This window comes from Dreissena polymorpha, chromosome 16 (genome assembly GCF_020536995.1).
Source record: "Dreissena polymorpha isolate Duluth1 chromosome 16, UMN_Dpol_1.0, whole genome shotgun sequence".
Taxonomy (NCBI): domain Eukaryota; kingdom Metazoa; phylum Mollusca; class Bivalvia; order Myida; family Dreissenidae; genus Dreissena; species Dreissena polymorpha.
Genome location: NC_068370.1, coordinates 13,540,996 through 13,553,161, shown reverse-complemented (window position 1 = coordinate 13,553,161; position 12,166 = coordinate 13,540,996). Strand labels below are relative to the sequence as shown.

Genomic DNA, 12,166 nt, shown 5'->3' with positions numbered 1-12,166 from the left:
ATCAACTCCCATACTTTAATAAAAGGTAAGGAGAGAATAGCTAAAGAAATGATTTAACGACCATTTCCTTAACAATTTATGAGGCCAGACTAGGATTCATACTCACAGTTATGACAGTCTAACACTCCACTTAATTAATCTAGTCTATGTGACCACGAGTTATAGAAGTTTGACTGAATAATGTTGTTTTGTGGTTGATAATTTGCAGTGAAAACAAACTTACTCTATGCAAAAGCTCAGCATATAAAAGTCTTACTTAGGCTATTGAAAAACTGCATCAAATAGAATGCCAATGGTAACTTTTTTTTCATTAGTTGGGTGGATGTATTAATATTTAAGACATTTTAACAATTCAGCTAACATGTTACACAAAGCGTATCACACAAAAACATGGGGATAAAAAAGCACAATACAAAACACTGCTTAAATCAGCTTTATTGCTGTCTCACATGATGTAAAGGGTATATGTTGATTTCAGTTTATGATCAATTTTTATTTCACGAGTTGTTATAGAAAAATATATTTCAACTATTGATGTAGACATGAGTGAATACATACTTTTCTATGGGTCCATGACATTATTTTATGCTTCAGCATTATATATATATAATCAAAAATACGCGAAAAAAGCTGAAACATTTAAGTTTGTGAATAAAAAGGTAATAAAAATATGTGCTAAACAATGCCATAAATGAGCACAGTGGGACAAAAATATGATTTGTGCAACGTTGTATGTAAATGATAATTTTGCTGATATTTTTAACATTTTGAATATTTTACACGTATTTTCATTTGTGAGGAAATGTAATTGAAACTTGTAGATCAATGAAATTAAAGAATACTTATTGCAATTGTATTAATACTTTCACTCCATGAAAAATATATAATCTTAGGTTTTTCACTGAAATCGAATTTCCTTTAAAAAAATATCTATTCAATTGAAAAGCATATAATAAATCCTATGCATTTCTATTATTCATAATGTTTGTTTATAGTTCAATATAACACCTGTAACTATAATTTCATTACAGTAGTAAAGTAGACACTGATTAATTGCAAAAGCTGTTGATGTAAAGCATGCAGCAGCTTGACGATTAATTTCAAGCAAATGTCCACAAAATGAACACTAGTATATAGTAAATTATGCAATCTTGCAAGGGCAGTCATATTGAATACAATTACAGCTAGATTGATTAAACATTTGTACAGCAGAAACAGTTATATATAGGCTATAAGCTGTATTGATTTAACATTATTACAGCACAATCATTTTTTTTTAAGTTTGGTGTAGGGTTATGTAAATGAAGACAGTTGACACTAAACGGTATAGTAAGCCTATCTATGTCTCAATTTCGGAATCCGATTCATTATTTAAATAACACTATTATTGTATAGTTGCCTATTTCCAAAGACAGCAGATTTGTGATTTTCTATTTATGGGGCAATCATATTGTTTCTAATATCGGCTACATTAAAGGCCATTGTTCAACAAGTTTATCTTGCAAATAAAAATTGTTGCCTTCTACAGCTTAAAATAGTATATATAAGAAATTCCTAGTATGAATTAAGGTGTTTTTCTTGAGTTTATTTTTGCGTGACCTTTTAATGATGCCACGTAAAAAAGGCAAATTTGTGGCGCAAAAACGTTTAAAGCGAGGAGTTTTGTCATATGATCGCCTGAAGACTTGGTTGACAGATAGTAGACCAACAACGGACAGTCCAACATAATGGCACATTGTGTGTAACTGATTGAAAAAAAAAATCCTCTAAAAATTCACATTTCAACACAAAGTGTAGTGCATACAAATTAGGTGGATGGTAAATGGTACAAATCCAACATCATTTTCTTACCAGGCACGCCAAACTGCTGCTGCTGTTGTTGTTGTTGTTGTGACTGGCCACCAAACAGCGCCATAATGGAGTCCTTGGTGGAACCTTTGGGCTTGGTGTCTGTACTGCCCATCTCTCCAAATAGGCTTTCCTCTAGACCATTCTAGAAAATGAGGCACATTATGGGAAAACTGGGCTTAATGCATGTGCCTCAAGTGTTGTCTGAGATGAGCCTGTGCAGTCTGCTCAGGCTAATCAGGGACGACACTTTCCGCTTTAATGAAATTTTAAAAAATAAGGAAGTCTCAAATGAATTCCAGTCTAGGCACAAGTGTTGTCCCGTATCAGCTTGTGGTGATTGCACAGGCCAATCTGAGATGACACTTCATGCACATGCATTAGGCCCCGTTTTCCCAGAACACAGCTAAAATAGACATGCCAGGAGACTGTTTCAATGAGCTCTCATAGATGAGCCATGACTTATAGGCCTTAGCGATACCCACAACTGAGCGTATCAGACTTAAATAAAACACTGCCAATTAGCTCTCATAAGTTAGGGATTACACAAGACTGAAAACTGCAAAAATGGCTTAAAAAGTGGAAGGACGACCACTTTCATTAAAACTTGTTGGATGGTAAACTTTGTACTCTGCCAGTGACTTAATTTAGTGGTTGCCACTTTAATACTTATATGAAAGCATTCATTCATATCAGAGTTCCTTATTTATACTAAATAATACTGTACAATACTCTTTAAAAATCGTAAACAGGCATTAAAAATCATGTTATGTTATTCTGAATAGATGAGAATAGCGGCACATGAAAAAGGGACAAAAGGGGGACTCGGTCCCCCTCCCATTCGGGTTTAGCATTATCACTTCAAGATGGTCATGACTTGTAGGCCATTTTCAAATCAAACCACTAAACACTTGCGCTTCAAAAAGTAAGTGAAACTAATTATGAAATGTATCAAACCTGAGAGGCCTGGGTGATTTGTGGCTGACTAGAGGGCAGTGATGTGGTAACACCCCCTCCCATGAAGTCGTCGAGAAGGCTGTTAGACGGTTTGACCACAGGAGCACTGGGGGCTTCTACATGTACAAACAAACATATGTTATTACTGTACTTTACCATGTATTAAGCACACCCAAGTTTTTAATGCCAGAATGGTAGAAACAAGTTTTCTAATAAAGAAAACCCACATATTGAACTTCAAATCGGCCTCCATTTTAGTATTGCGCAATGGCCCAATCAAGTAACTGAAACATTGATCAGCTCCACTGTCAGTAGGAGTTGTCAGTTGTAACAGTAGGAGATATTATCTTAGTGGTTTCATACAAAGCTAAAGTATGGTATGAAGTCACTGAGGCTGTATATCACTAATACCTTCAGTTACTTACAGTTAATAGAATGCTATTGTAACAACAAATGAATGATATACTGCTATCTTACTTCAGATGAAAAGTCTATGAAAACCTTTACAATCATTAAATATAAAACACATATACAAAGCAGATGCTCAGTTCCAAACAAAATGTATGCAACTGCTTCATAAAATATTAGTTGACAAATCCTGTTTGATAGAGAGATATCAAAATGAAATGAAATCCTCTTAAATAATAAATGAAACAAGAATTTCTCAAAAGTGTTCAGTGAATGTATATTTGAAGTGAAATAAGGCTCATGAATAACTGAATAACAATGAAACATTATTTCTCTGAAATGAAGGAACTTTTTAACACATGTAAATATTATGTACACAAAATATGGATACAAACAAGAGATGTGTTTGTCAGAAACACAATGCCCCCTACTGCGCCGCTTTGAAATAAAATTTCTATTTATCATTTGGCAGGTATAGAAATCATCTCCCTTTAAAGCTTATTACTTCCTTTGGAAATTTATCCAATCCAACCAGGGGGGGGGGGGGGGGGGTCTGTAGACAGTCAAAAATGACCAAGTCATCACTGACAACCAAGGCCTTTGGTTTATCAAAGAGATCATAGCCAGAGTTCATCAAGTATCTATGGACATAAGTCCACAGGTATGTAATGAACCGTACCATTTGCAAATTAGTACAGGAAAGAAATGATAATTATATCATTTAAAAAAAACTTTGACAAATCAATCATTTGAGTAATAAATAATCAAAATAAAAAATCTGTACAGTTACTGTGAAAAGAACTTAAATTCTTGGTAAGGAAATAATCTGCGATTTATAATTATATAAATTACTTCCCTGGAAAATAATTGTCTCTAACAAATCTCTATTTTTAGTAGCAAATAATTAAAAGCCACTATCGTGACTGTAGATTCACCACTCAATATGTGCAGCTCCATGAGATACACATTCATCCCAAATATCAAGTTGCTATGTTCAATATTGAAAAATTATCTCCCTTTAAAGCTTATTACTTCCCTTGGATTTGCATTTTTGACCTTAGACCTTGAAGGATGACCTTGACCTTTTACCACGATGTGTTTGTCAGAAACACAATGCCGCCTACTGCGCCGCTTTGATTTATTTAACAAAAATATATAATTTGGCAGGTCAGATAATTATGTCCATTTAAAGCTTATTACTTCCCTTGGATTTGTTTTTTCGACCCCGTGACCTAGTTTTTGACCCGGCATGACCCATATTCGACCTTGACCTAGATATTGTCTAGATACAACTTCTGACTAAGTTTCGTAAGGATCGGATGAAAACTATTTGAATTAGAGAGCGGACATGAGAAGTGTGACAGACTGACAGACAGACTGACTGACAGACAGACTGACAGTGCGAAAACTATATAACCATAAAAACAACACATGCATTCCATTAGAGACTAGAGCTTTGTCACAGACGTGACAAATACCCCCACATGCCGCATGGACACAGAATATTTTTTTGCATGTTGTCTTCACAAAAAGCAGCAGACATCATTCTCAATGTTTAAAACGCTCTAAGTGACCTCATGACCTAGTTTTTGACCCGGCATGACCCATATTCAAACTTGACCTAGGCATCATCTAGATACAACTTCTGACCAAGTTTGGTGAAGATCGGTTGAAAACTACTTGAATTAGAGAGCGGACACCATGATCAATGTTTAAAATGCACTAAGTGACCCCATGACCTAGTTTTTGACCTGCCATGACCCATGTTTGAACTTGGTCTAGACATCATCTAGATACAACTTCTTACCAAGTTTGGTGAAGCTCGGATGAAAACTACTTGAATTAGAGAGCGGACACCATGCTCAATGTTTAAAACACACTAAGTGACCCCGTGACCTAGTTTTTGACCTGGCATGACCCATATTTGAACTTGACCTAACATCATCTAGATACAACATCTGACCAAGTTTGGTGAAGATCAGATGAAAACAACTTGATTTAGAAAGCGGACACATAATACGGACCGACAGACAGACCGAAAGACCGACCGACCGACAGACAGACAAGCTCACTCCTATATACCCCCCTTAACTTCGTTTGTGGGGGTATAAAAACATTGCTGCAATAAGCATTTACATTTATTTGTTATTTGAAATATAACCATAAACACCATAATTTTTTGTGGTAAGCTAGCTCTATAACAATTATAAACGGTTCTGCAGAGACTAATACACTTAACAATTTATGTCATTGATCAAATCACATCCATGAGATGTAATGCTTCTCCTCAAGACAAATTTGCATCATTAATGTGTTGTTGTTATTGTTTTTATTTAACATTTATTGTATTGGTTCAAAAAGTTTTGAATAAAATATATTAAACAAAAGCATGCAGTTATCACATTATTAAAGCTATCAATGATCCATATTCCATAAACAAACACCATTTTTAATCCAGTGACAGTTATTTTTTATTCAATATATTTAAATCGAATTATGCATACAAATGTCATGCCCAGCACCAAAGATTTAACCGTAAACCCGAACTGTTCACTTACCAACAGGTGCAAAGGTAGGAGAGGGTTGAAACACTTCAAAACACAGCAGAGCAACAATGTTACTATTGTTAACGGACAGAATAAAGTAAGCACTTTGTTAGTAATTTTATTGCTAAGCACTTTGTTAGTATTTTTATTGCTATGGATACACTAAAATCTCTTTGAGCAAAAATTATAAAATAGTGCAAGCAATTGTACTAGAAATGCTTGAAATTAAAAAGCACAATCCAGATATGCTGTAAGACAATTTTTAGAAAATCAAGACCCTTACTTTATTTCATGTATGACTGCCAGCTTTAAATAAGTAAGTTCTACAATATGTCTGCATTAAACGTAAAATAAATGATCCTCCCTTTGAGAAAACAGGTTTTAATGCACGCACAGGCTACTCTGGCACATAATTCAGCCCTGTTTTCCATTGTAAGGCTCATATGTTAACAACACATTGATCTTTGATAAATGAATGAAAACAGTCACATCATAAAATTCAAATTATACATTTAAAAAGTACCCGACCAATAAGAACAGCAGAGTAATGTCACATGACCAACACTACTTATTGGATCAGATGACCACAGTCACATGACTTACCTAGACCAATCAGATCAGCCGAGCTATGAGCAGCAGCAGGCTGAGTGGGCAGGGATATGTGTGTGGCATCAGATTTCTGTGAGCTGCTGGCTTTAGTGGCTGGAGATGCACCTACTTCATTCAGGTTACCAGGGGCAGTGGCGGACTTGTGTACCGGTCCCTGAAAAAAAGAATCAGCTTAGCGTGTCATTATCTACATTAGACAGTATGCTTGGTTCAATAAAAGCTGACGCCCCTGCTGGTAGTAATGTCAGAATTGATTCATTGCACTGTTTTTATAAGTCCTAGTATAAAATAAGGTTTATGTAAAGGTCAAAATAAAGTACACATGTAAGGTGATGTGGGTATGTTCTTAGTGTTCATAGTTAAGATCCGATTAATTATCAATGCTTTGTAAGAATAATTATTGATGTTAGTTGTAAAGCATCATGTTAGATACTATAATTTTGACCCTTTATATAAGTCTAACTCCAAAAAGCAGATCACTTTCAAGTTTAAAATAAAGACATATGCATGTGAGTTGATAGCGTTAAAAGAAATCATCCATGAAAGCTCCGAAGATGTGTAGAAGAATACATGTTATTGACGTTATACACTTTATTATTCAACAAGAGACGTGTTTGTCAGAAACCCAATGCCCCCTAATGCGCCGCTTTTTTGTTGTTGACCTTTGACCTTAAAGGATGACCTTGACCTTTCGCCACTCAAAATGTGCAGCTCCATGAGATACACATGCATGCCAAATATCAAGTTGCTATGTTCAATATTTCAAAAGTTACTGCAAAACTTTACTGTAAGGTAAAAGTTTTGGGACAGAATGACGGAATGACAGACAGAAAGAAAGACAGACAAAAAACAATATAACCCCGATCATTCGATCCGGGGGCATTAAAACAAGGCTGAACTGCTGCATGGGTAAACATATCTGTGACAGGATTTGATTTCTGAACTTTAACACGCTGTCTGCCCTCAATAATGGTAAGTTTAACCAAATACAGATCTTGTTCTAAAGAAGGATTTAACTATCTGCAAGTTAAGTCTTATTTGGATATATTCTTATATTTTCGCAACTCTATAAATCTGACAACAATGTTGATAACATTACTAAATTTGAAATTGTTGAATTAAGGAGTTAATTAAAGAATAAGTATTTCCTATAATTGACAATGATAATATTTAACCTAAATCCTAGTAATGCAGTTCATATGTTAATTCATTCTGACAATGATGTTCTTTTAGATTCTTGAAATGTGTCTAAATAATTTATTAATATAAATCCGCCTATGGATACATATTGGCTACAACTTATTTAACCTGGCAAAATTTATGAGTGACAACTTTTTTGAGCCAGTGAAACCTCTCCCAACCAGGCATTTCACATAAGAGGTCACCCTATCCTTTTTTATGTCCCCTGCTACTTTCTAGTCTGGCTAAATCCCTATATAAGTGCAAACACTTACAGCACTCAGTGTGAGTGGTGTGGTTGTTGTTGGTTTGGGCTTGCTCTTTCGCTTGTCTTTGTCATCATCCAGGAGCTAGTAAAAAACACAATAAAAACACAAATGTAACTAGCTGTATGCCTGTCACCAATACAGTTTATCACAGTATGCAGTACTTCCCATACATATGAAGGGTGGCTGTCATCTTGGTAAGTGTCTATTTTTTCAAGTTGCCTATTTCCATAATCTTATGATTAAATATGAGACAAGAGGGACTTGATGGCCCATAAGTCCTCACATGAGTTATTATTGAAGACATAACCTGGTGATCTCATTTTTGACCCCTCTGACCCCAGATTCGGACCCTGTTGACCTAGTTATAGGCCGCACATGACAATGATTTAAACTAGGCCTAGATTTTGTCAAGATACTGGTAAGCATTCTGACCGAGTTTCATCAAGATTGAATCATAAATTTAGCCTCTAAATTGGTAACACAGGCAAAGTTGATGACAGACAACACAATGCCGAATGTAGACTAATCATAATAACTCAAAACGAGCAATTTAAGTTCAGATGAGCTAAAAAGAGCCTATGGTAATTCTGCTAAATTGCAGGTCTCAGTTATGTTACCTCACATAATGACCAGGGGCTGTATTCCAGTAGCTTCTTAAGTTTTCACTTAAGTTAAGAAATTTCTTAAATAAATTTCTTAAGTTAAATTTGAAATGTAAAAAACAAAACATGAGAAGCTTAGTATTTCTCTTTAAGAAATTCCTTTAAGAGTTAAAGGAAGTTAACTCAATTTTAACAAGGGCTGTTTGTAAAACATGCATGCCCCCCATATGAGCTGTCAGTTGTAGTGGAAGCCATTGTGTGAATACATTTTTTGGCACTGTGACCTTGACCTTTGACCTAGTGACCTGAAAATCAATAGGTGTCATCTGCGAGTCATGATCAATGTACCTATGAAGTTTCATGATCTTAGGCGTAAGCTTTCTTGTTTAATCATCCAGAAACCATTTTACTGTGTCAAGTCACCGTGACCTTGACCTTTGACCTTGTGACCTGAAAGTCAATAGGGGTCATCTGCGAGCCATGATCAATGTACCTATGAAGTTTCATGATCCTAGGCGTAAGCATTCTTGAGTTATCATCCGGAAACCATTTGTCTAATGAGTCACATTGACCTTTGACCTAGTGACCTGAAAATCAATAGGGGTCATCTGCGAGTCATGATCAATGTACCTATGAAGTTTCATAATCCTAGCTAGGCATAAGCTTTCTTGAGTTATCATCCGGAAACCCTTTTACAATTTTGGGTCACTGTGACATTGACCTTTGACCTAGTGACCTGAAAATCAATAGGGGTCATCTGCGAGTCATGATCAATGTACCTATGAAGTTTCATGATCCTAGGCGTAAGCTTTCTTGAGTAATCATCCAGAAACCATTTTACTGTGTCAAGTCACCGTGACCTTGACCTTTGACCTAGTGACCTGAAAGTCAATATGGGTCATCTGCGAGTCATGATCAATGTACCTATGAAATTTCATGATCCTAGGCGTAAGCGTTCTTGAGTTATCATCCGGAAACCATTTGTCTAAGTTGAGTCACCGTGACCTTGACCTTTGACCTAGTGACCTGAAAATCAATAGGGATCATCTGCGAGTCATGATCAATGTACCTATGAAGTTTCATGACCCTAGGCATAAACATTCTTAAGTTATCAACCGGCAACCATTTTACTGCTTTGGGTCACCCTGACCTTGATCTTTGACCTAGTGACCTGAAAATCAATAGGGGTCATCTGGGAGTCATGATCAATGTACCTATGAAGTTTCAAGATCCTAGGCATAAGCATTCTTGAGTTATCATCCGGAAACCATTTTACTATTTCGGGTCACCGTGACCTTGACCATTGACCTAGTGACCTGAAAATCAATAGGGGTCATCTGGGAGTCATGATCCATGTACCTATGAAGTTTCATGATCCTAGGCCTAAGCGTTCTTGAGTTATCATCCGGAAACCATCTGGTGGACGGACATACATATGGACATACGGACGGACCGACATGAGCAAAACAATATACCCCCTCTTCTTCGAAGGGGAGCATAAATATATGAGAACAAATACACAGAGTAAAGAAATTTATTAAGTTTATGAAGCTACCAGAATTTAACTTAAGTGAAATCTTATGTTTTAAGAAAAAATGGCGGAGATAAGAAAAAATATTGTGCAATATTTCAACTTAAGTTATTTTTTAACTTAAGAAGCTACTGGAATACGGCCCCTGGACATATATTTGCAGTTTCAATTACCGGTAGAAATATAGCCAAAGCAGTGAAATGAAGATATTGCATGTTCACCATATTAACCAGATCATAATCCATTACGCAGATGCTTACATTTTGGTGAGAAGTATAGCTTGGATATGCAGTGAATAGTCTAGCTCATAAAAAAAACAACAAGGTTAGCATTTTGATTTAGTTTCATATCAATAGACATAACATATATCAGTTTCATTATAATATAAACAAGAGCACCGCATAACGGGTGTCACGCTCGGCTGCGAAAGCTTGTCAGAATTTTTTTTTTTAAGAGGTCACAGTGACCTTGACCTTTGACCTAGCGAGCCAAAATGGTTGTGGCGTGTAGAACTCATCAAGGTGCATCTACATATGAAGTTTCAAAGTTGTAGGTGGAAGCACTTTGATTTTAGAGTCAATGTTAAGGTTTTAGCACGACGCCGGTGGACGGCTGACTGTGGATGGCGAGCAAGCTATGACAATAGCTCGGGTTTTCTTTGAAAACGGCCTCGCTTATAATATGCTCTAAATACAAATATAAATGTTTGTACAATACATGAAACAAACGATAAGGTTAGAAAGAAAACTATATGTGTACACATCAATATGGTAAGACCAATTTGTGTAAAGAAATAATCACCATGCACCATATCCATGTAAATTTTTATGAAAAAATATATCTAACAGGCAAGTAATTAAATTAGTTGTGTTTATGGGAAAACTGGTCTTAATGCATGTGAATAGTTTTATCTCAGATTCGCCTGTTCATCCAGCACAGGCTTATTAGGGACACTTTCTGCTTGACTGGATTTTCTTTCAGAAAAGACCTCCTTTTAATAAACAAATTCCATAAGAGCGAAAGTGTCCTTACTGATGAGCCTGTGCTGGCTGCACAGTATAATTGTGTAAAACACTATATGCACATGCCTTAAGCCCTGCTTTCCCAGTGTGCTAGACTCAATAAGTAATAATAGTGAAAATATATCCTCCGCCTCACCACTAAAAGCCGTTGAAAAGTGATAATTGATCATATGCAATGGTACCAATACCACAGTCATCTAATGCATGCAACATTTTTACAGCCCTAATGAAAGACATCTTATATTAAGAGTTAAGCATTTTTTTTCACAAGGGAAGTCTGCATCTTTATAAAACAAGAGGGCCAACATGGCCCTAGTTCGCTCACCTAAGAGGAGTCGGTTCATTCAATCTTTACCTAATGTCAAACTTGACCTAGATATTGACCAGACAAACATCCAGGTCAAGTTTCATCATTATTGAACCAAAACTCTGGAATAGGGAGTGTTTTTGTTTTTGTAAGATTTTAAATGGTGACCTATATTTTGAGTTAACCCCCCTTACCAAACATCAAACTTTGCTTACAAGGATTTTGTATAATATAATGAAAATTTGGACAATCTAAGGGCAATAATTATGGCATTAATTTTGTAATTTTACTCATCATCAAACTTGACTGAGATCTTTCAGCAACTTTGATAAAGAATGCTTGAGAAATGTGAATGCTAGAGTGTTTACAAACCAAATGTGGACGGACAGCGGACAAAGACCAATCCTAAAACCTCACATGAGCAATCAGGTGAGCTAAAAAGTGTGTTTCATCGATCTTAGCCATTTTCCAACTTGTCCAAGAAATCAATAAAACCAATGTATTGACTAAGTTTCATGATGATTAGGCAAAATATGTGACTTCCATAGTGTTTGATCACAAGGTTTCTCTCTATATAGTCAGATATGGAAAACTGCCTCACCCCCCTGGCAGCCATGTTTATTGACCCATCGGGACCATTTGCAAACTCATCTGAGATATATATAAAACCAATCTTTTCACCAAGTTTCATGATGATTGGGCTATAAATGTGACATCTCGAGTGTTTACAAGCTTTTTTTTACTATAAATATAAGAAAACTGCCCCCCCGGCAGCCATGTTATTCAACTGACCGGAACCATTTTCCAACTCAACTCTCATATCAAGGAAACAAAGTTTCTGCCCAAATTTCATGAAAATTGGGCAAAAATGTGACTTCTAGAGTGTTC

At 35.9% G+C, this 12,166-nt stretch overlaps 1 protein-coding gene across 5 annotated transcripts in view; it reads right to left on the bottom strand.

Moving 5' to 3' along the window:
* LOC127861911 (stromal membrane-associated protein 1-like) overlaps positions 1 to 12,166 on the bottom strand; it is a 36,617-nt gene that overhangs the window by 12,102 nt on the left and 12,349 nt on the right. For 4 of the 5 annotated variants that reach the window (XM_052400634.1, XM_052400637.1, XM_052400639.1 and 1 more), the window contains 5 exons: positions 7,823 to 7,897; positions 6,363 to 6,522; positions 5,772 to 5,804; positions 2,806 to 2,921; positions 1,852 to 1,993 (listed from right to left, as the gene is read on the bottom strand). In XM_052400634.1, coding sequence (XP_052256594.1) covers positions 1,852 to 1,993; positions 2,806 to 2,921; positions 5,772 to 5,804; positions 6,363 to 6,522; positions 7,823 to 7,897 — 526 coding nt within the window. The remainder of the gene's footprint in view (positions 1 to 1,851; positions 1,994 to 2,805; positions 2,922 to 5,771; positions 5,805 to 6,362; positions 6,523 to 7,822; positions 7,898 to 12,166) is intronic. The other variant, XM_052400636.1, reaches the window with a different exon arrangement.